We start from the raw sequence: 25,387 nt of genomic DNA on the forward strand, positions 1-25,387 counted from the left end.
CAGTGATATAGACACCACAACACTCTGAATCCTCCAACAGAAAACAATTAACATTAAATAAGATTTCAGCAGTTATAACAATTGTCAATGGTGAGCAATCCAAACAATTAGTTTATCAGACTGTGTCTGTCACAAGCTCTTACAATCTCTCTTTTTCTTGCTGTTCTTTTACAATTTTATTGGTCTCCAGTGCAAGCCTCTTCTGACGCATCAGCTCTTGGCGTTCCATCTCATGATGGTACTCTTCCCGTTGCTTCTCTTCTTCAGTCATAAACAACTCTCTTCCCTAAATATTATTTAAAAGCCATATTAATTACTTTTTTCTCCCCAATAATTCCATGACTCCCAATAATGCCAGAATTTCATGGCACTCCTTTTCTGACTGAATGTTTGTAAAAACATATTTTTACTTAACTTTGACCGATTGCTTTCATGCTGAAATCTACCAATATAACTATTTTGTAGTTGAGTTTACTGTTTGGGGAAAAAATCTGGTGAATGTTTACATATAAATATTTAATTACCTATTACATAAATACAATACATTGATCAATTACACAGAATGCTTATATATAATATAAAATAATGATTAACACATTATTTTTAAAGTTTTAAAATCAAAATGGCAAATGTTTTCAAGTTTCAAATTTTGGCATAATCTTTGGGTTTGGGGTGAGGTATGAGAACCATTGATTGTTAATATGAAGCCCATGTTGTACACGGTAGATTCCATATGTCTATTATGATTTGAATGCATCAGCTTTAAAAGCAGAATGCTTTTCACTGATGTATATAAGAGAGCCGAATCTTGATGCTGTTCTTGTCTACACAGAATTTCAGCTGTGGTATCCTCACCTCTATTTTCTTGTTACTGCTTGTCTTCACACTGAATGGTGTGAACACAACATTCAGAGGAGCCATTCTTAGATGGTGATACAAGCATTCTGTTTTAGTAAGCAATGATCCAAACAAGTGAGAATATATTTAAGGAATTAGGTTAGTCAAACTGGTGTTTTTCCTTGTTCATTTGAAACAAATAAAATGCACATGGAGGAGATTTGCTAGATGAAAACATAGCAAATGCTATTTAAGTAGCTAAATGATAAATATTTGCAGAGTAACAACATACACTTGTAGGTTGATACACATACTTTGTATGCATTGTATGACAGTAACAAGAAAGTTAACTTCTTTTGGTGGAAACTTCATTATGTAGTCTACCATTACTGATGGTCAGTATGGTCAGTGCCAGGAATTAGCATAGTGAGCACCTGAGACCCATAGTTTGCTAGAGAGTTTCCATCCAGCAAAACACTTCACACATCCATATGCACCAGGAAACAGACTACCCCAAAGGTTACTGCAACAACAACAGGAGTGGGGGGGGGGGGGGCTCATGGATGATCTCCCATTTCCTGATAGGAATGGTATCAAGTGGAGGCCACAGAATGTGGCTTTCTCATGAAAGATTTGCATTCTGCTCCCTCCAGATTTCTCTCCAACTAAGAAATGGCAGATTTTGTCTAGAGCAACCACCCACTTCCTGATTGTGGATATGCTGACGGGGTAGCTCTCTAGCTCTCTTTCATTCTCGTCTTCTTCATTGATCCCAGAGAAGTGAATAGGGAGAGGGAGAGGATGTGGTCAATTAGAGATGAATCAGAGGGAGTTATAGAAAGTGGAGAATATGATACACAGATACATGATACACAGATAGCACCAGGGACTGGAAGGCCATCTTTTCCAGGCCTCCCTAAAACCTGGAGCTGGGCTGAATTTTGGACTCATCCCTGAACAATGAACACTAATTCAGTGTTATGAAGACTTCTCACAAAGAATACAATGAGAGGAGTGCCCCCCCCATGTAATGATTTCTAATTTTCCAGTGTCCCAAGCAGCCCTTGTTCATATTCCAGGTTAGCAAATTTAAGTCCACTGAAACATGTCAGGCATTCTCTTAGGGTCAATTGCAATGGCACACTTCAAAAATGCATGCCGTCTGAAGACATCCTTGAATACAGCATACCAAACAAACCACAACCAGCTCAGGACACAGATTAGTGAACCACCAATGTCTATTAAAGTGGGAATGGAGATGTTCAAGAGTTATTAAAATGACTTGCAGTGCAATTCTAATGACACTTTCCTGAGAGTAAGCCCCAAATTACAACATGGTCTTCTGAATAGACCTGTTCAGCCTTCTAATAGATTGAGTTTGATATGAATTATACTGAAATTGAAGGCATAGTTGTTCCCCATTCACAGTTGCAGCTTTCAGTAACTCCAGTGAACCTTTGGCTAGGAAATGTACATTCAGGATCAGCATGTATTCCATGCCTTTATTGCTATGTACACTAGCTTCTAGATTTTCACAGGATTTTTGTTTATTGCTATGACATTAATACTTACAGCTCCTGTTACAACAGTGATAGTCAGAGTCTGACTACTTTTTAACACCTTCACTGCCTGAAAATGAGGAGAGAGGAATAATTTAATTTTTTTTTAACCTTACAATAGGAAGTATCACAACAGTACTTTACACTAATGCAATGGCATCTTTTCTTTGGTCAGTGAAGTACATCCATTCTGCAATCTAAATAGAAATAGCTACTACTAGATAATAAGCTCTGGGAATTATATCAATGTAGATGGCCCTTAGCACCAGAAACCTGCTTCCAATCCCACCGTTACTATGCTCATTCTCTCTGCTATGTTACACAGCTGCTTTGTGGTCTACAGTAATAAAAGCTGTGGCCAGCCCAGAAATGCTAATTTATGCTACTGCACAAATATTCTTAATTGTTTCATGATGCCAGACCAATGGCACAGGCTGTAAAGCTGCAATAGTGCAGCATTATATTTACTGTCTAAACAGTGTAGCTTTAAATTTAGTCTTAGTTTTATCATTATGGAGAAATGTGCTTGAAAGAGTACAGACAGATTTACTCCAAACTGTACCTGAATGTTGATTTGATCTGGCTACTAGAAGCAAGATAAAGATGTTTATTTTTTTCCAAAGTTATTGGCTATAGATAATGTGTATTACTTTTATTCCTCTCATTTATTTTGTTGTATCACCCTGTTTTGATGTTCCATGTTGCTTCATTTACTGATTTTATGTTTGCTTTTATTGATGGTTTCTAATTGTGTTTTTAATTTTTCTCTATTCCTCCTCAGGAACTTTTTGTTCAGAGGGGCCATAAAAGTATCTTTACTTGATTAGTTAATACTATCAACCATCGTATTCTTGTGTGCACCCTGAAGAATTTGGAAAGTACCACTTTTTAGCAGTTCGGCAAGTCTTAGAAGATAGCGTCCTAGGTAGTCCCTCAAGACTGAATATTGTTTCCCATGCTCTTCAATATCTACCAAAGATCAGGGCTATTGAGAGTAATCATGGGCAATGGTACCCTCTAGGACCTTTCTTACACTTCCCAGACTCAATGCAAACATTTTCTGAATAACTAATGCTTTGGTCAGTGAAATAAGTCCATTCTGCAATATTACCTGTTGCAATCTAAACAGAAATGGAAATTCCTAGCATGGCTTTCTGTAAGTATGAACAGGCTAATCAACAAAGTGTACCCCTCCCCATTTCATTCCTCACATTTTATAACTCATACTTCCAACAGGGAAGTATGCCTGTTTTGTTTAAATAAGACAACTGGGTTGAGAAAAAATTATGTTCTTTACCTCTTTGTGATCCACATTTGAAAAATCCATTCCATTTACTTCAACAATCTGATCACCAATCTAAGTGTAAGCAAGCAAGAAACAAAATATAAGAAGTTGTAATACTCATTTGGCTTATCATAATATGCTCCATCACAAATCTTTTTTTAATAAAGATTTTATTAGATGGGATAACATACAATATATATTATTACATACCATTAATAACCCCATTGATTCCTCATATGTTCCCCCTCCCCTCCCCCCTTTTTCTATATTGACTTCCAACAGCCCTGCAACCCCTTTTTCCTTTCCACAATTCTAATTCTAATTCTTATTTGTTAATATTAATTTTAAAGGTAAAGATTTACACTGCATTACATCTTATCTTATTTAATAATTCTCGAAAGACCATAAATGCCCTTTAACATCCCACTTTTTTTCCAAATACTCTTTCAATTTCCCCCAGTCCTCTATAAATTCTTTTGGATCTCTGTCTCTCAATTTTCTCGTTAGCTTGTCCATTTCCACCATGTGCAACAATTTTTGAATCCATTCTCCAACTTCTGGAATTTCTTCTTTTTTCCAATATTGTGCATATAAAGTTCTCGCCGCCATTATCATATAATAAAGTAGCACTCTATCTTTACTGTTTATATCCTCTAAATGCAGAGATAGCAACAACATTTCTGGATTTCTTGCAAAACTTCTTTTAAGTATTAAAGACATTTCAGCACACATCTTAGACCAAAAATCCCTAGCCTTTTCACATGTCCACCACATATGATACAAAGAACCTTCATGCTCTCTACATTTCCAACACTTATTCGATAGTTGGTTATTAGCAATAGCTAATTTTTTCGGCGTTAAATACCATCTATATATCATTTTATATCCATTTTCTCTAATACTAGTACATGTTGAAATCTTTAAAGTATTCTTCCATAAATGTCCCCATGCCTCCATTGTGATCTCTTTATTACAATTTATTGCCCATTTAACCATCACAAATCTTCTCATGCTTGTTTGTGTTTTCACTTTAGATAGTCAGTCAGACTTCTGAGCCACTGTGTTTGATTACTGAAATAATCAGAGGATAACTATTTCAAAATAAAAACTATCCTACAACCAAATGGGCTGGTGTACATTTCTACTCACCTCTAATCCTACTTCTGCAGATAGAGAATGTGGTTTAACATTACTTATGAAAATGCCTGGTTTTTGTGTAGGGCCACTGGAAATACTGAAATAAACAATAACAGTAAGTTATATTACATGGAAGCAACCTACATGGATGAGATGCACAACTTGTACATTTCATCTAATCTTCTTGATGTTAATAGATCTGTACCAATCTGCCGCTAACGATATCCTTTCAACTACAGTTGAACCTATCACAATACAAAACATTTAATTGCATGGCAACAGAAGAGCACTACGACATTAATTCTTTGCCTGAGTGTTTATCTGTTTTATAATGACATAGGAACTTAAGAAGCGCAGGGCTAGATCAGACCAGTGATCCAGGTGTTTCACAATGTGGCCAATCACGTGTCCTGGGGGTCCAACAAACAGTACACAGAAGGCCTTCCTCTGATGTTGCCTCCTAACACTGGGATTCAGAGGTCTGCTGCCTCTGAAAGTGGAATTTTTCTTTAGTTGCCATAAGATCACTGAGAAACTGAACTTCCTCAGTTGATTAGAAAATATATTAATTTTACGCTGAAGTGATTGTGTTAATCCTCAGTTCTCAGTAATGAATTATTCACACAATAACTCAATATAAGTGGCTCACAGTATATCACTTTTCTATAATATTCTATAACTTTCCACAGTTAAAAAACTCAAGATAGGCAAAGGAAGTCCGCAGTTTTTCTATGGTTCTCAGCACAAACAACTGCATCAACATGATCCAACTAAATTTAAGTTCTTTGAAAATCCATTGCTTTTGATGGAAAAATAAAGCAAATACTTAACTCTCTAATACTGTTATTAATGAGACTTAAAAACACTTAACTTTGGCTGGATTTTCCCCAATCCTAGCATGAAAAAAATGAGAAAGAATGAGAGCTAAAATAAATATTTGCCTACCTACATCCCATGCCCTTTGTACCAATCAAACTAATGAAAACCTTCTTCTCTTTATGGTTTTTTCCTCCAGATGATGCAAGTCCTGCAACACTGCTTTTGCCTTCCTAAAATGAGAAAAAGAGGGTGCAAGAGTTTCTGAAGTATCACTTCCCACTGGCTAAATAATAGTGCCTTTTTACTCTTCATCATTATCTAAGCAATCATTTCACAGAACAGCAGGGGAAATTAGATCAGTGACCCACCAACATAGTACTCATGGTTGGCATGTCACCCACTGATGTGTTTCTTGGCATGAACTAGTTTCTCTGAAGCAACGAGCCAGTTATGACTTTTCTCGAATTTACTGGAGCAGAAGATGCTTCAGAAGAAGAAGCCAGCTGCCATTTTGCCCTGGCCTAGAGAGCCATTGAGACTGTTGCTTACTTTCTGCCGGCTTGCCTCTGTCTCTGTGGTGGTCTGCGCTGTGACTTGGCTGGCCTGCCTGCATCTGGATTCATCTAGACTGTGCGGATTGGATTCCCTGGAGACTCACTGCTGGACCTGCTGTGCTTCTGGACCTGACTGGACCTGAACCTGGAGACTGGTAGAAGAGTCACTGACTCATTGGGTTCTTTTCTTGTTGAGGGGAGGGGGTTGGTTGTGTTGGTGGGTTGGGGGGGCAGAGAAGGGAAAATTTTTAAGTTTTTATTTTAATTATTTTTTAAAAAAATTCTTCTTGTTTGTTCTTGCTGCCTTGAGTGAGTATGTGTGGTGTGTGGTGGCCTTCCTTGGCTTGAGTGTGTTTGGCTTGAGTGGCTGGGATGTTTGATTGGGGGGGGGGGATTGGTTGGCTTGAGGTGGTTAATTTTGTTTTAATTTTGTGTTAATTTTGTTTGCTTGGTAAAAGTTTTTGCTGTGTGTGGGAGGCTTGCTGGGCTTGACTGGGGGGCTTTGCTTGAGTTTGGGGTGTTTTCTTTGTTTTGCTGTGCTTGATTGTATTTGTATGTAATCTATATTGTAACTGTATGTTGTATGCTGTTGCCCACCCTGATCCCACTTGTGCAGAGGGCGGGCAAGAAATCTAATAAATTAAATTTTTTGAATTAATTTTTATTTTATGTGATTCTCTGGTGTGATGGTTGGCCCTCAAAGGGAACAATGTTGCCGAGCCAGCCTGCTCAGGCGGTGCTTGGTATTTTCTGGGGTGTTTCAGTTTGGTTCTGTTGGAGTGGGAGTCCAGTCCCTGGATTCAGTTTACTTCTATTTGCAAGAGTTTCCCTTGCTTCATAGGGTTTTATTTGTGCATTTTGTAATTTTTTTAAAAAAATCTATGTTATCAACTGTGCTGTGGTTTTGTATTACTGTGATGTAAGATTGATGCTGTTACCTGCCCTGGGCCTGCTTGTATGGAGGGCGGGCAAGAAATTTAATAAATAAAGTTGGCCCTCATAGGGAACAATGGAGGGTGGTTGGCTTGCCTGCTATGAGAGTGCTGGGGTATTTTGGGGCATGTGTGTTTGGTTATGTTGGGCTTTCCCAGGGATGAGCTTGCATTCAGGAGTGTGCCTCTGCTGTGGCACCCTTGTCCTGTGCCTAGATGCCCCCAGGAAACAAAGTTTAAAAGTTTTCAGCATAGAGAACAATGAAGAGTGGCTGGCCAGCCTGCTCTAGGGGTGCGGGGAATTTGGGGGTTTGTGTGTCTTTGGTTCTGTTGGACTGTTGGAAGGTAGATTGTAAGAGGGAGACTGCCTATGGCCATGGATGCCACAATCCATGCGCTTCTGCTGTGGGAGTCTTTTTTCCCACAATAGAAACCAACGGAGAGCGGCTGGCCAGTATGTGCAGGGCTGCTTGGATTTGGGTGTGTGTGTGTGTCAGTTTGGTTCTGTTGAGCTGCTTGGGGTGTAGCTTGCAAGTGGCTGTGGCCATTGGCAGCCACAATCCATGCGCTTCTGCTGTGGGAGTCTGTTTTTTCCCACAATAGGAACCAATGGAGAGTGGCTGGCCAGTATGTGCAGGGCTGCTTGGATTTGGGTGTGTGTGTGTGTCAGTTTGGTTCTGTTGAGCTGCTTGGGGTGTAGCTTGCAAGTGGCTGTGGCCATTGGCAGCCACAATCCATGTGCTTCTGCTGTGAGAGTCTGGTTTTCCCCACAGTAGAAAGAAATATGGGTTGCTAGAGGGCACTCCCTTGAGGGGGCCATAAAATGACCCCCCAGGGTCCAAGCTATCTGAAACTTGGGGGTCATGAGAGGACAGTTAGGAGTAGGTCTCCTGCTAACTGAGCGGATTTTGCTTGCAAAATGCCACCCCAGCCCCTTATTTGGCTCCCCTAGAGAGTTCCTTGGTTAGCCCCCTAGTGTTCCCCATAGAGAATAATGGAGATTGGAGGAGGATGGGGCACCTTCTCTGGGGGGCTATAGAATGGCCCCCCCAAAGTCCAATCATTCTGAAATTTGGTTGGTTGTGAGAAGAGCGTCAGGAGAAGGTCCCCACCAACTTTGGTATGATTTGGAAAGAAAATCCCCACCCCCAAGCTCCCAGAAAGCAGGGAGCCACTTCGGGATTTGGGTTTTTCCTAATCTTTTTCCCGCTTCAGTAAATCCAAAGAGGGAAACTCAAATCTTTTCCAATGCACACCCCTAGTGATCATCCAAGATTCAGATTCAGAATGTCTGATGCTTGTGAGCCATCAAACATTCCGGTCCCATCAGACCGGAATTTAACCTCCATTTTGATTTAATTAACAAACAATTTTTCTTTCCCTTCTTTTCTGGTTTGTCTTCTATAATAAATTGATCTCTTGATTAAAAAACTGCCTCTTAGTTAAAGGTATTGATAACATTTAACAGGATAACTATGTGATGTCCAAGGAAGCCACTGCCAGTCACTGAATGTGCTGGATTTATTCTCAAAACATACAGAATTGTGCATATTAAGGCAGACAATTGGCCTATCTTGTTCAATATCATTTACTCTGACTGGCACTGATTCTCCAGGACCTCATACAAAGCTGTCTCTCAACACCTTCTATTTGAGCTCTTTTAACTTGAGATGGCAGGGACTGAAACTGGGACCTGCAATATGCAAAACACATGCTCAAATATTGAGCCACAGTCCTTCCTCTGTGAAGCAGGTTAGTGACTGGTTGAACTTATTCATACATCAATCCCAAGTGGAGTTATACCCTTCTAAACCCATTGACTTCAATGGAGGGTAACAATACAGCTTTATGGCTGAGTGAGGATATAAATCCAGGTCTCTTTGGTCCAGCTTTTTAGCCACTCTGTTATACTGGGTCATTTGTAGACATGGGCACGGACAGAAAAAAAACCAAAACATGGTGTTCATTATATTGTCGAAGGCTTTCACGGCCAGAGAATGATGGTTGTTGTGGATTTTTCGGGCTGTATAGCCGTGGTCTTGGCATTGTAGTTCCTGACGTTTCGCCAGCAGCTGTGGCTGGCATCTTCACCTCTGAAGATGCCAGCCACAGCTGCTGGCGAAACGTCAGGAACTACAATGCCAAGACCACGGCTATACAGCCCAAAAAATCCACAACAACCATGGTGTTTATTGTTCATTGCCATCCACGAACAACGAACACTGATGAACATGATCTGTTTACGAACATGTTCATTATTCGTGGGGGCCAGGAGGCTCTCCTCTAGCCATCAAGATCCCTACCACACCACTCTCAGAAACCCTACCTGAGCAGGCAGCAGGAAATGTACCATTAATAAATAATAGCTTGGCCCCAGAGCCTGGCAGCAGCCCTGGAACCTGAAGGGGTAGATCCCTACCGCACCACTCCCAGAAACCTTACCTGAGCAGGCAGCAGGAAAGGGACCAGTAATAAATAATAGCTTGGCCCAGATTCTGGGAGCAGCCCTGGAACTTGAAGAGGTCGATCCCTATCCCACCACACACAAAGAAAATTCAAGCTCCAATGCACTCTCCCTGTCTCTCTCTCAAAATGCCAACAGCAACTGTCTCTCCCTCACTGTCTGCAAAACCAGAGCTGGGAGCCCCCCTCCCCCCTGCTCTTTGCTTCCTTGTAACAAATTTGGAGCTCCACACTTGAAAGGAAGACCTGCCTATCAAGCTAAATTGGGCTTAGATTGGGGTTTCCAGGGCAACAGCAGGAGTTTAGACAGAGTTCAGGCAGTCCCTGCCTCCGGTTGCCAAGGGAATTGATTGCAGGTGCCCGATTGTCTGGCTTGACGAACAGTAACGAACAGCAACGAAGGAGGCTTGCAACATTTAGAATGGGGCCTCATGAACAGCTTGTTTGTGAACAGCTGATTGGGCTGTTCGTGGCTTTTTAAAGTTCATACTGCTTTTCGTGCCCATCTCTAGTCATCTGTGGATTACTGGTCATACTTAGGATAAACGCACACATGTTAGTTTCATTTTCAAATATAATGAAAAAAGCCAACTTGCTCGTACAATGCTCAATATGCTATAATGTAAAAGTAGATGCAATGGAATCCTCTGTAACAGAAATCTTAAAAATTCAATTATAATTTAACAAAATATATTTTCTCAAATTGCATGGATATCTTACCCCAGGATTTGATACAAACTGGTCTACAAACTGCCACTTCAGAGGCTCATCAGGAGAACTAGAGGAAAATTAAAATTATTACATACAAAGTGTGGAAACATACTGAAAAATTATACTATGGGTGGTTTTATAGCACAGGTCTGGGCTTGTAATTTGATTTACTCAGTATGAGATGACTTGCATTTTGTATTTAGCCAGATAGAAAATGGTTTGTATCCTATTATTCCACTCAGCAAAATCTGAAGGAGCCTTCCTCTAGAGAAAGAGCAACATCTGTTAGAGGAAGGCTCCAAAAATACAATTATATATGATGTGTGCAGGGCTTTTTTTCTGGGAAAAGAGGTGGTGGAACTCAGGTCTGCACAATGAAATCACTTTGGGTCAGCTGGAACAAGGGGGGAGTTTTTTAAAGTTTAAACTGCCCTTGGTGAAAATGGTCACATGGCCGGTGGCCCTGCCCCCTGATCTCCAGACAGAGGAAAGTTTAGATTGCCCTCCGTGCCGCTCCAGTGGCGCGGAGGGCAATCTAAACTCTCCTTTCTCTGGAGATCAGGGGGCGGGGCCACTGGCCATGTGACCATTTTCACGAGGTGCCCGAACTCTGTTCTACTGCGTTCCAGCTGAAAAAAAGCCCTGGATGTGTGGAAAAATACAAATCACTATGGTGCCACAAATGGAGATGAACGTTAGTAATTACTTGACTGCCAGGGAGCTCACTGAGTATGCACTTCTTTCCAACAAGGTGGTCAGGTCGCAATCTAGAACTGCTGACCACAAAGTATTTTAATAAAAGCATTTTAGGAGCCTGATTTAAAAAAAAAACAAGTTCAGGTACAGTGTAAAGAAACAATCCAACACAGAACTATAAGCTGTTAAATTCATTAATACAAACTATGCCTACTTCGGTGTTGAATTGTGGCTTGGGACTAATGCATTGCATTCCCTGGTTCCACAGTGTATTGTCACTTCTCTGTCTGGGAGGACGGCATCTCTAGATTGTAAACTAAATCAAGCTGGAATCTAACCTTGCTGGAATCTAACCTTGCCAATATAAAATAATCACAAGAGAAGACAGTTTCCTGCTGGTTTTCAATACCCACAAAGAAGTGCTGCTTTCAAAGTGTGCAGATTCCAACCAGTAGAAACTAACCCCCGCCCCCCATGCAGTGAAAATGGGAATATTCAGGCCATTCTATATATGTAATAAGTACTCAGAAGAAAGACTGTTACCTTTTAACAGGTATCATGCCAACATCTGTGATAAAAAAAATATGTCAGTTAACACCATGGTCTTAGTGAAGTAACTTCAGTGAAACAGCATGGACATTATCTGATGCCCCATCCCTGCCCACCCCAATTATCAATCTATCCCATACACTAAGAGGTCTACTTTGCTTGTTTTGCAGTCTCTCCACTCACAAAACAACCCCAGCCTTTCAGACCATCTCTGCTTTGCCTTGAAAGTCAGTCAGCACTCAAATCCCTCTCCATCTTCAACATTCAAAAATAAAAGTGGACAGACACATGCAATGTATCCCTTGCCTATTGTCTCCCTCCCTCTCCTGGTTCTGTCCTGCGACCTTCGGGCTGCCAGCAACCAGGAAGAGCAATTATCTGCTGGTACATCTATCAGAACAAGCCTCCGCCCCACCATGAAATCCAGAGTGTCACTGCCACTGTATATGGAGAATCCACCAATTAAATTTAGGTGCTTATGTCCTGCTGCAGGGCTTCTAGCATGTGGTGGTGTGGCAATGTGACACAGCAAATCAAGGGCTTCCCAATAAGCTTCCCTCATCAAATCCAGCCTTTTTACTGCCACAATACATGGAAGTTTTTGTTCCCATAAATAATCGCAAGTCCTTATGTATGAATTTTCAGATAGGGGATAGGGGAACATAACTGCGAGCCAAGGAACTCCAGCCTGCCTCCTTGGGCTGCTCCCCTCATTGGCAGTAAGTATTCCTCTGCCAGGTCAAGATTCTGTATCAAAATATGCAGGAGGAATAGCATGTCAGCACAACAAACAGCAGCTGTGATGGGCTATTTCAGGTAGGGAAAAGGGCATTGGAGGAAGGCTTAACCTACGCTCCTCTCCACATCGCGGTTGCCATCCAAGCTGAGATCCCGCATGCTCATAGGCTCTATACAGAATTTCCAGCACTCTGTCAAATTACCATAACCACGTTCTACTCACATCTCACTTTGATGGACACAATTTTCTTTGTGCGAATAAGATTAATCACTTCTTCATGAGTGCATGAAGAAATAGAGTATCCATTTATTCGAACTATCTCATCTCCAACCTAAGTTTAAAAAAAAGGAAGAGATGAAAACGCCTTCCACACCTTAGTAGGTGGGCAACAAACAGCTTGCAGTCTGCATGCAGCTACTTAATCATATCTAAGCAGTATACATATATGCTTCCTGATGCCTTGCCCTAGGAATCCCAGGTAATATGAACTTTGTCTTTAGAAGTACAAATGTTTTTACATGTATTCAATATTTTGGGAGTCCCAACTGAACAGTAAAACAAAATATGTCCCTTGCAGGATGCTAGGGATTTGATGGTGAATCCTATGCTACAAGTTTATTTATTTATTTTTGCATTTCGAATAAACTGTTTCTTCTTACACAACAAAGAACGTCTTATACAACACAGAAATTCATGTCTTGCACTAAAGTGATTTCCACACCAAGGTTTTTTCATTACTCTTTACCTGCTGATTAAGCTCAGTAGCAATGGGGCTTTGGCTTGGAGGGCGTTCCTGCATATCCCCTGCCCCAGCTCCCCTACTTGTGGCTCCCATTCCCAACTACACGCCACCAGAAGGCTTTTTCTTTTTTCCCCTTAATCGGTAATTAACATATTGTTATAGAATTAATTTCAAATTAAGGGGAAAAAATCCCCATAAATCCTAAGGTAGAATGGGGGTGGGTGTGTAGGGATAGCAACCATAGGGGACAAAGGCAGGAACTGGGAAAGACTCATTTTTTCCTGTTCACATGGCATTCACCCTAGTATGCTGCAACCTTTCCAAAAAACATAGCAACACAGATTTACCCGGACCTGGAAGCCCCAAGCCAGCCCGATCTCATCTGCTCTTGGCTGCTAAATAGGGTTCCCCTAGTTAGAACCTGGACGGGAGACCACCAAAGAATCCCAGTGTTGCTCTGCAGCGAGATGCAATGGCAAACCACTCTGTTCATCTCTTGCCTTGAAAACTCTGTGGAGTTGTGACTTGTCAGCAGTTTAACACACACGCATACACACACATAATTATTGTCGCCTTAAATCTGGAGCTAATAAAAGCCATGCCCACTTAATTTCCTGCTGTTTCTTCTGCCAAAGGGATGGAAAGGGACTTTGATTCTGCCCTAAGCTGGATGGCCCAGGCTAGCCTGATCTCATCAGATCCTGGAAGCTAAGCAGGGACAGTCCTGGATGGGAGACCTCCAAAGAAGACCAGGGTTGCTTGGCAGGGGGAGGCAATGGTAAAATACCTTTGTTTGTGTCTTGCCTTGAAAACTCCCTGAGGGTTCACATGATGGTACTTTACATGTACACAATGCAGGTTTACAAAAGATCACTGCAAAGCTTGGGAAAAGCCAGAAGGTGCATGAATGCCTCACAGTGCTATAGGGAACTGGGGGGAAAAACACTCCACATTAACAGTCAAGCTGGACTGAAAAATCAGTATGGAAGTGGCCTAAAATACAGCTCAGTAAAATCAGAATCTAGATTTCTCTTATCAGTTAGGTCAGACATCCCTAAATATTTAATAATTTTGATGTACTCAGATTATATTTACGATTTGTTGTAATTTATAGTAAAACTTTTGCACAGTTAATCTAGTCTAAATCAAATAAAATCAATAGGTTTAGTCTGGAGTAATTGCATAGGATGGCACTGCATTCAATGAATCTTGTTTATGTTTTCCATTCAGCTTTCATGTTATGATTTATGATGCATATTAGACCAATGTTACTGGAACGTGCAGTAGAGTGAGGAAAGAAGGAGAAACAGCCACCTCAATTTACTTCAATGCTCTCAGCATATGAAGAAGGAAGCTAAACAGGAGTGTGAGCAACCACTCTGTTCAAATATGGGAGAAAACAACATGAGACAAATATAGGCAGCTGCAGAATTGCAAGAACAAGGCATTTTTTCAATGGACTACTTCAGTTTTACTGCATCTGCATATCAGTTACAGTAACATAATATTTGACTTATTCACATGCTGAATCAAATTCAATACAAGTTTAAAATCAGCCATTTCAGGCCACATTTTGTAGACAAGGAAGTCACATACTGAACAGATGTTAGGCTATACAAGAACTAATCTTAGCCACAAGCACACCAAATCTAAGCTGTAGTATTTTTTCTTATTCAATGACCAAGGCCCATTTAATCAGGCATTAGCAGTACCCCCACTAATCCGCCATGAAAGACATGACTCATAATTGCCCCACAGCATGGAAATACTCCTAGTAACTCTGCTCCTCTGAGCAGTTAACTTGTGTTTGAAACTCAGCTACTGAGATGGCAGTCTGTAAGCAGAAATGTCACGATGTTCATTTTTCACAGCAAAAGATGACACTTCAAGCAGTGAAAGGTTTTCTCGTTTAAAAATAATCAAAGAAGGTCAGTAAACTTCTGTATGTCCACTTGTGTCTCACTGATACCGTTTGATTACACAAAGCGTAAGATAGCTAGGCGGAGAGTCACTCAGAAGATATTTATTTATTTAACCCTATTTTTCTCCGTCCAGTGCAGACATATGCTGATGGGGATACCATCCAGTCAGAAAAAGTTGCTGATGTTTCCATCATAATTGTCCTAACTGGAATTCTGATATACAGCATTTCTCCTTTCAGCCAGTAATTGCACTGTAGAAGACACTGGAAAGTTTTATGATTCTATTTAAGCACAGGTTTGCATGGGCTTTTTTTTTTTTTTTGTATCTGAGACTGCCGGTATTACTTCAAAAATTCTATTCTGCTCTCTCAGCGCCTACTAAACTTTGTTTGTTCCCACTGGCAGTCAGGTAGGACTACAAAGTCTGGTGGGATTAGAAGCAGAGGTCTGGGCTCCTGCCTTTCAACAGACAGTTTCTGTTTTACAGAATGGGGAGAGATAGAGACAGAGGATCAGAGTGGGAGGGGGAGACAAGCAGAGTCACACATGTTAGGCAGTCCCTACAAGGATGATAAAGGTAACAGCAGGCAAGGCTGCAAAGAGTGGGGCAAAAATAAAGGCAGAGGACCAGCCTCCTCCCCAAACAATAGCCAACAGATAAGATGGTGGTAGAATGCACATAAAAGAAGTAGGTATCATAGAGGAGAAATGAGTCAGTGCTTGGCAGTGAGAAAATCACCTATCTCAGCTTATGCATTTATTTATACATAGTACAGCTTACACCTTTCCCAAGACAAGGCTCCTCTGCCTCTAACATCTGTGTAATAGGCAGCAACTTTAGCAAATGAAACTGTCTGCATTACTGCATGCCCATGATATCGCCTGTTAGTTTTGTTCCTGCTGCATGCCTATTAAAGACATGAGATACAAACTAAGAACAATAGGTGACATCCATACCATGAACTGAAGATGTTTTATTAGGATGAATGTACTACTTCAACTCCTTGTCTGATTTGGGAATTACACTGACAGAAGGGAATAATTGTCTCCATGAATACTAGGAATGATATGCTTGCTCCATCTACTGGACAATTTTATAAATTACAAAACTTCTTTCTGCTAAAAGTGCAGGACAATCTTCTCTTGCAGCATTTTTCTAACACAATGACTGTGCTGAATTTTCATACATGATAATGGTAAGCGCAGAAGAGAGATTTCAGGAGTAAACACTTTCACAAAGTTCTAATTGTTTACTTTAATTTTTTTTTGTTCATTATCTGCGTATATCTGCTTCTTTACCTGACTTTACCATTTAAAAACAAAAATAAATGTTCTGCTAAGGTGAGCATATACCATTAGGGATCAAGGAGGCAGCATGTTGTAATAATGTTACACACACAATCAAGGTAACCTATATGCCAACACCACTATGTTAAATCAGAGTGAAAGCAGAAACAATGCCCTGGCTCTGGCTATAGCTCCTGCAGATGCTATTTCTGTTGGGAAAATAATATGGGAAACATTTAACCTCCCTTCTGCTGTGGAGATCTGATCATAGATTCTGCCACGTAACATGTAGATGCATTGTGAATGTCCAGACTTTCCAAAGAGATTTCCAGGACAGCGTGGGCAGCCTATGTTGGGACATCCAATGCCTTCCACAAATACATTAGCCTTCAGGCACTAGATGAAAGCTGTCCTTCTGTGAAGGATGGAGTTTTAAATGCCATTTCAACAGAGGTACCCAAATCTACTGACAAACTGACCCCAAGTGGCCTTCTAAATGCAGTAATTTTATATATAAGCTATCAAAGAAACAAAATTAAAGAATAACTTTTATTCACTACCATCAATAGGAAAAATAAGGAGGTTCAGTAATAAGGCTTAATAGTAAAGAGTCCAGTAGTACCTTTAAGTCTAACCAACTTTACTGTTGCATAAGTTTTTGAGAACCACAGTTCTCATCATCAGATCTGACTAAGAGAACTGTGGTTCTCGAAAGCTTATGCTACGGTAAAGTTGGTTAGTCTTAAAGGTGCTACTGGACTCTTTACTATTTTGCTACTACAGACTAATACGGCTAATTCCGCTGGATAATAAGGCTTAAATACACAGCTTTTGCTGGCCACATTAAGTTTCAGAAGTTAACTCTTGGATGCACAGAACAATTAACAGCAAAGCTTCTATTCATGAGGTAAAGATTTATTTATTTTATTTACTTCATTTATACCTCATCTTAATCCGCAATAGAGACCCAAGGAGGCTTACATAATTCTCCTCTTCTCCATTTTATTCCCAGAACAACCCTGTGAAATAGGCTGAGAATGTGTGACTGGCCCAATGTCACCCAGCAAGCTTCTATGGCAGACTGGGGATTCAAACTCCTTTCTCCTATATGGCCATAAGCTTCAGGATGATCATGAGGGTTTCACTGCCAAAAATGAAGGGAATAAGAATATCCTGGCCCCAATTATCCTTCCTTTAACTGTACACCTTTATGGACTACATCCTTAAGCCTAACCACAGTGATTTGACACCCCCCACCAAAACACCCTACATGGTCATGTCTAATTATAGAAGTTTTTTAGTTTAAATTTTATACTGGATTATTAGCAGAACAGAAGCCCAAAACTTAGTGGTATACAGATCATTATCACAAAAAAGAAAAGAGAGACTGATCACTACTCATAGGTCCATCCTTCTCTAACAACAGTTATCCCTCTCTCTCTTCGCTAAATAAAGGGCATTCAAGGATTAAATGAGCCAAAGTACCTGTCTTCCCTGTATTAAAACATGCACACTCACATGCGCGTACACACACACAAGGACAAATTTTGGAAGGTTCTTTGTGGCAGGCGTAAGTCATCAGAAAATAACGATTAGTGTTTGAAAACTGGCCACCAACTTCAGGATGATGGTGGGAGTTGCAGTGCCAAAAATGAAGGGATTGGAACACCCTGGACCAGGTTATCTCCGAGACAGGCAACATGTAATAAAAGAACTTTTAAAGCAATCGGTCTTGTGTCTCTAATACTCAAACCCCAGGCTGCCATGGAAGGTTGCTGGGTTACCTACTTCACAGGCTTGTTGTCAGGAAAAAACTGGAGGACAGGAAAACAATGGAAGCAGCTTTGGCTCCCCGTTGGGGAGAAAGAAAGGGTATGACATTTATTATAAATCTCATTTTGCCTACAGTTCACCCCCAAAGGATGATTGCTGTTGTTGCTGCTTCATCAGATATTGCTGCAACTGTTTTGGCAGGAGGAAAAAATGGTCATTCAGTATTCAAACTTCTGTTAAACACTGTGAGTGCAGTGATCGGGGTGGGCTGCTAGTAACTATAGAAACCATCATAATTGTGTAAAAGAATTAGGAGCAGCTTTCCTCCTTCTTTCCAGCCAAATGATTCCTGCCAGAAATGTCCGCTTCATGTACTCAGTCTGTACTGCCTGTGCCTCTCAGTATTTCTTTCTATAGCCACCTGTTTAATTTTGTAATTTTATATTTACACATACATGTATAGGTCTTGCATCTGATGAAGTGGGCTTTATTTCACAAAAAAAGTGGTAAGACAATAAATCTTTATCCAGTAAATCAGTGAGAAATCTGTTTCAGTTTACCCTCGTACCTTTACTTAGAACAAAAGCAAGGGCAAAATGAGTTATGTAGTGATGCTGGATGAGAAGTATTTGGATGCCTGGGGTTGATTTTGCCAACTTTTAAAAAAACCCTACATCAATTATCTTATAATAATGTGAAGTATAACGTTTAGAGCAGCAAAATAGCATTGAGGAAGGGATAATAGATGTCCCACCAATACCACAATAATAATAATATGATTCCAAAAGAACTAAAGGACTACCTAAAAATCTAGGTAATAGCTGCATAGACAGGAAAACAATTGGACAGTTGCCAACAGCTGCACTACTTGAAACACGCCACATACTAAGGCGATACCTCACTGACTCCTAGATTCTTGGACAAAAGCTGAGTTGATGAATGACCAAAAACTTCCAGTCCAAACATTTGGTGGACTGTGATAACAAAGAAGAAGAAAAAGATGATGACGAAGAAGATGAATACGAAGTTATAACCCACTACTTGAACAGCATTTAAAATGTAATTAAACTATATGAAAGAAGGGGGGAAAGGATTTTTCACTTTTGTTCCACATTTATTTATTTAAAATGGAGGTTTAAATAAAAGCAGATAAATCTCCCCCGGGAAAGAATTCCAAAATTTTGGCCCCGCAACTAAGAAGGTTCTTTATCAGGTTGCCACCCATCTAGCTTCAGATGACAGGAGCACTGAAAGCAGAGCCTCTGAAAATGACAGGTAGATTCAGATGGGAAAAGGTGGTCTTTAATGTATGTTAGTTCTAAGCCATAACGGTCAATAGCAGTACCTTGAATGAAGCCTGGCAGCCAGTATAATTGGTACAAGACTGGAGTTATATGTTCCCTCTGACCCACTCTGGTCAACACTTTGGCTGCAGCATTCTTACCAATTGCAGTATCTGGACAGTCTTCAAGGGCAGCCCCACATAGAGCACATTGCAGTAATCTAATCTAGATTTTACTAGGGCATGTACCACAGTGGTAAGGTCTCTCCTGCCCAGAAAGGGCCGTAGCTGGCTCACCAGCTGAAGCTGGTGAAAGGCATACCTGGCCACAGCTGCCACCTGTTTATTCAACAGGAGCTCTGGTTCCAGAGTACTCCCAAATTACAAACATGCTCCTTTAGGAGGAGAGCAAGTTATAACCACTAAACAGACTAACATTCCATTACCATGCATGTAAAGGGTAGAGAGAATGTGAAAAGCATCTTTTTACAACTTTAGAGTACTTAAGCGCCAATTGCGCAATATCTATAGCCAATTTTGAACTTCCAGTGACCCTGTGCTCCTCTTCAGATATTTTCAGGTTAAAAAACAGCTTCAAGAGAGTATGAAAAAGAAGAAGTTAGAGTTTTTTAATAGTCAGTGGGAACAATTATACCAAGCCACGGTCCTAAACAAATCTAAGAAGATTTGGGCCATAGTCTCAGGTACACTCCGTGCGGCGCCTTCTCCTATGTCTGCTATCTCCTCTCACATTTGGTTTCAATACTTTTCTGCTCTATTCCAGCAGAAACAAGATTGTCCTGTTAACTCATTTTACTTTTGCGATGAGGATCTACCCGATTTGTCACCAGTGACCCTTGATGAAATAATAGTGTTAATTGATCAACTGAAGACTGGAAAAGGTCCCGGTCCTGATTTGATTCCCCCAGAGCTTTTAAAGCTGGACCCAGAATGGTGGGCTGTCCCTCTTGCTTTTTTTTTTTTTTACTATGATCGATCAAACAGGACTTATTCTAGATGCCTGGAGGAATGCAACTGTGGTCCCGATCCATAAGAAAGGTGACCACACAAATCCTTCTAATTATAGGCCAATTAGCCTCCTCTCTACCCTAGGCAAGTTATATGCCAAGCACCTATTATCTAAATTAACCTCTTGGATGTCTCAGCAAGGCATTCCAGGCCCCAAACAACTTGGGTTCTGCAAGGGTAAATCCACACTAGACCATTGTATCACTTTAGTGCATTTGGTCGAAAAGCATATTAAATTTAGAAATTCCAAACTCTATGCAGCTTTTTTTAGATCTCAAAGAAGCATTTGATTCAATTGATAGAGAGTTATTGTGGGTTAAACTGTACCAATCAGGCACTGATAAGAGACTCCTCAAACTAATTGTAATGCTATACACTTCTACTACCTGCCAAATTAAATGTTCAACTACAGGGGAATTAACATCCAAAATCCCCTTCAGCTGCTGCAAACTATTCCAATTATCCGAGACTTCAAACAATTTGACAAATGGCAAAGAAAAATTTCAGACTTTGTGTGGGCAGGCAGGAAACCCCGAGTGAAAATGAAGGTATTACAAGACTCGAAAGAAAGAGGGGGGCTGCAACTGCCAAACATAAGATTATATTACGAAGCAATTTGTCTGACATGGTTAAAAGATTGGATAACGTTAAAAGACTGTAAACTGCTGACTTTGGAGGGACACAAAAAGTTGTTTGGATGGCATGCCTATTTGTGGTATGATAAAGTTAAAGCGGACTCTATGTTTTTGCATCACTATATCAGAAGAAGCCTTTTCACAATCTGGAAGAAATATAAGAATTACATGGAAAGTGGTATCCCTTCATGGGTGGTACCATATGAAGTAATAGATCCAAGAACTGTTTATAATGAACAACAATGTTTAACTTATAAAGAGATAATGTCGATAGAACATAGAATACCAAAAATAAAGACACAAGAAGAGTTATCTCCTCACTATGGATGGTTTCAATATAGGCAAATTAGGGATCTTTACAACTCGGACTGTCTAAAGGGAGGAATAAGACTAAAAAATTCGGAGTTAGAAGAAGTGATTCTACAAGAAGGCAAAAAAGATATTTCGAAAATATACAAAATACTTTTAAAATGGTATACGGAAGACGAGACAGTCAAAGTCCAGATGGTGAAATGGGCAATAAACCTTCATAAAGAAATAACAATGGAATCATGGGAATACTTGTGGAAAAATACTTTGAAGATTTCAACTTGTACCAACATTAAAGAGAATGTATACAAAATGATGTATAGGTAATATTTAACGCCTAAGAAGATTGCGCATGGAAATGCAAATATGTCCGATAAATGCTGGAAATGTAAAAAGCATGAAGGATCATTTTATCATATGTGGTGGACTTGTGAGGTAGCTAAGCAATACTGGGGAGATATAATAGAAATAATTAATGAGGTTTTGCAAACCCAAATAAATAAGAACCCAGAGTTGTTGCTACTGAACTTGGGAATGGAAGAAGTTCCAAGGCAGTACAGAACATTGCTATTTTACATGACTACAGCAGCAAGAATTTTGTATGCGCAGAAATGGAAAGTGCAAGAAATACCAACTATAGAAGATTGGATTTACAAATTGCTGTACATGGCTGAGATGGACAAAATGACAAGAAAACTTAAAGATCTTGATCCAGGAGAATATATTGCAGACTGGGAGAAATTAAAACAATATCTAGAAAAAAAATGGGATGTGAAAGGAGGACTGTGGCAGTTTGAGAATTATTTATATGTGACTTTATAAAGGGGAGAGAGAAGTAACTTTACCATTAATGGGGAAACTTAGCTATTAATTAATCTAAGCTAATATTAGTAATAAGGAGATTGTATTAAAAATAGATAGTTTAAACAGTGAAATGTAGATTGATATATTAGAAAATTGAAGATATAGAAGAATTTGAACATGCTTAGAATAAGTGATATAACATATATAGGATTTAGAAAAATTATGGTTAAGAGTAATTTGAGTAATAAGAGGGGTTTGGGGTTGGAAAGCTGTTGGAAGTCAGTAAGGAGGGCGGGAAGGGTGGGGGCTGATATAATTTAGATAAGATGGGGAATTTGTGTATTGAATAACATTGTATGTACTCACCAATAATTTTTTTTTAAAAAACAAAAACAAAATCCCCTTCAGCAAAGGAGTCAAACAGGGATGTATACTTGCCTCTTCTCAATGATTTTGCCCCCTTTTTAGTAGAAGAAGATTGCCATTTTCCTAAATTGGGTACTACCCATGTACCCATTCTACACTAGTGGCCAAAATTGTGGAAACCTTTTGGAAAAAGTGTATTTTTGAGGTTTGATGGCTCATAAAACCACTTTTTTTTGGAGTAATACCATAAAATTATATATCAATGGAAAGATAATTTAATCAAGAATGTAATGCAATTACTTTTATGAAGGAATTTTTTTTAGAACAGTAGTTATAAAGAAGAAAATTGAAACACATAGAAAAAATGAGTTATACAACAATTCTCACCATGTTAGTTAATATGTAGTTGGGTAGGCAGGGCGCCGGAGCCGTCACCGCCACTGCTTGCCCGGGGGGAAGCGGGCAGTGCCCGGAGCAGCAGCGGCACCAGCAGCAGCACCAGTGTTGAAAGGCCAACGGATAGTGAGCTAAAGAGACTCCAGCATTCAAAATGAAAGCCAGCTCACATTGCTCTTTGTGGGGATTGTTGTGCTTGTGGACTCAGGAAGAGGCCCACCCAGAATTGCTGATAAAGTGATTCACCGGCAATCTGTGAGATCAGGAAGAATGATCAAGCTCCTTTGCCCAGTGGAGGGTGATCCCCACCTCTTACTATGTGGATGAAAGATGGCCACACAATCCACAGTGGATGGACGAGGTTTCGTGTCCTGCAGCAAGGGCTGAAAATCAAGGAAGTGGAAAGTGAAAATGCAGGGACGTACATCTGCAAGGCCACCAATGGATTTGGCAGCACGAGTGTGAACTATACTCTCATTGTCATTGACGATGCCAGTGCTGGAAGGGAGAGTTTAGCTCCCAAAGGCCCCAACACTGACTTTGAAGACCATTCAGGAAAGCTGTGGGCTCAACCTAGATTCACTCAGCCTGCTAAGATGAGACGGAGGGTGATTGCCCGACCTGTGGGGAGCTCTGTGCACCTGAAATGCGTAGCCAGTGGAAATCCTTGGCCTGATATCAGCTGGCTAAAAGACAACCGGCCTCTCACCCCCCAGGAGATTGGTGAGAACAAAAGAAAGAAATGGACACTGAACTTGAAGAACTTGAAGCCCGAGGAAGCAGAAGAAACACCTGCAGACTCTTCTACAGAATCGGGGAGATCAACGCTACCTACAAAGTGGAAGTGATCCAAAGAACAAGGTCGAAGCCCATTCTGACGGGGACACACCCTGTGAACACAACAGTGGACTATGGAGGGACAACTTCATTCCAGTGCAAAGTGCGGAGTGACGTGAAGCCTGTCATCCAGTGGCTGAAGAGGGTGGAATACGGGACCGAGAACAAGTACAATTCGACCACCGACATTGGGGGACAGAAGTTTGTGGTGCTGCCCACAGGGGAGGTCTAGTCCCGTCCAGATGGCTCCTATCTGAACAAACTCATGATCACTCGAGCCAAAGAGGAGGATGCTGGAATGTACATCTGCCTTGGTGCCAACACCATGGGATACAGCTTCCGAAGTGCTTTCTTGACAGTGCTGCCAGATCCCAAGCCACCCAATCCACCTGTAGCTCCTTCCTCCACCAGCAGTCTTCCGTGGCCTGTGATCACTGGGATCCCTGCTGGAGCTGTCTTCATCTTTGGAACGATCCTCCTGTGGCTCTGCCAAACCAAGAAGCCTTGTTCTCCTCCAGCAGCAACTCCCATACACAGATCACACCCTCGGGACCGGGCTTGTGTAGGTCATGTCCCAGAAAAAGACTGCATGTCCTCCATTAACTATGAGGAATATGTTGTGCAGCAGCAGCAGCAGCATTTGTTGTCCCAAGGGCCTGTCTTGGCCTCAGCCCTGACTTCCAAAATGTACCCAAAGACATACACGGACATCCATAGTCACACTCATTCACACATGGAAGGCAAAGTTCACCAGCACCAGCACATTCATTACCAGTGTTAAATGTAGGTCAGCAGTTTAGGCACACCTGCCCTGACCAAAGGACATTCTGCTGATGCTCATAAATGCTTAACAATTCAAAGTCTTTCTCTATGTGCAGTTTCCCTGTCTCTGCTAGTAACTGGTTAACCGGATGTTAGCAAAGACAGACATCTATTTCCTTATTCATTGTTCCTGGGGATTATGCAAGAATGCACAGGCTATGCTTAAATAAAACGACCACTGCCCGGTGGGGAGACTGGTGTTCAGAATCTTCAACCCTGTGTCGTGTGATTCCTACAGTTAAAGAGCAGCCTTCCCTGGCATTTGGCTTGCAGTGAGTCGGCATGTGCTGCTAAGGTAGGACAATAAACCAAAATGAAACCAAACCAAAACCAAAAGCATTGTGGATTCAGATATGGAATGTGGGTGTTTTGCTGTTACTGTGAGCGGGACCACAAGTGACGCCTGACACAGGTTGGACACTAGTCAGCTTCCCTCAAGTTTTGATGGGAAATGTAGGCATCCTGGTCTTGCAGCTTGACTCTCTGACTGCTGTCCAATGGACTTTTCAACTGTCACTTGTCCAACATTCCGCCAAGCTGCCTACATTTCCCATCAAAACTTGAGGGAAGCTGGCAAGTGTCCAACCTGTGTCAGGTGTCACTTGTGGTCCCGCTCTGAGACAAGGATTATGAAGAAATTCCCCAGGGGCCAAAGCAACCTCTTGCAAGCCCTTCAGAGATCAGAATCTCCTGGCATGAGAGTGAGAGGAGGCCAGGGGAAGAGCCTGTCTGCTACTGCATCTCTTCTGTGGTCACTCCTTAAAGAGCAAGCCCCGAGGGACATTTCTCTTGGGAGCCTCTCTTCCCAGGGAATGGAAGCAAGGAGGCCCCAGATGCCAAGCGCCAAAGCTACATCGGACTTCCAAAGCATTTGAATGACCGTCCAAAGAAGAAAAGCACCA

At 41.0% G+C, this 25,387-nt stretch overlaps 1 protein-coding gene and 1 pseudogene across 3 annotated transcripts in view; one reads left to right on the plus strand and one right to left on the minus strand.

Moving 5' to 3' along the window:
- The window catches only part of USH1C (USH1 protein network component harmonin), a 123,557-nt gene that overhangs the window by 66,942 nt on the left and 31,228 nt on the right, over nt 1-25,387 (minus strand). For all 3 annotated transcript variants that reach the window (XM_054971502.1, XM_054971501.1, XM_054971500.1), the window contains exons 5-12: nt 12,504-12,612; nt 11,537-11,561; nt 10,307-10,364; nt 5,764-5,867; nt 4,831-4,915; nt 3,694-3,753; nt 2,410-2,466; nt 144-286 (exon numbers count right to left, since the gene is read on the minus strand). In XM_054971502.1, the coding sequence (XP_054827477.1) occupies nt 144-286; nt 2,410-2,466; nt 3,694-3,753; nt 4,831-4,915; nt 5,764-5,867; nt 10,307-10,364; nt 11,537-11,561; nt 12,504-12,612 (641 nt within the window). The remainder of the gene's footprint in view (nt 1-143; nt 287-2,409; nt 2,467-3,693; nt 3,754-4,830; nt 4,916-5,763; nt 5,868-10,306; nt 10,365-11,536; nt 11,562-12,503; nt 12,613-25,387) is intronic.
- On the plus strand, nt 18,945-24,444 carry LOC129324273 (fibroblast growth factor receptor-like 1; annotated as a pseudogene).

The sequence above is a fragment of the Eublepharis macularius genome, chromosome 2 (assembly GCF_028583425.1).
Source record: "Eublepharis macularius isolate TG4126 chromosome 2, MPM_Emac_v1.0, whole genome shotgun sequence".
NCBI lineage: Eukaryota > Metazoa > Chordata > Lepidosauria > Squamata > Eublepharidae > Eublepharis > Eublepharis macularius.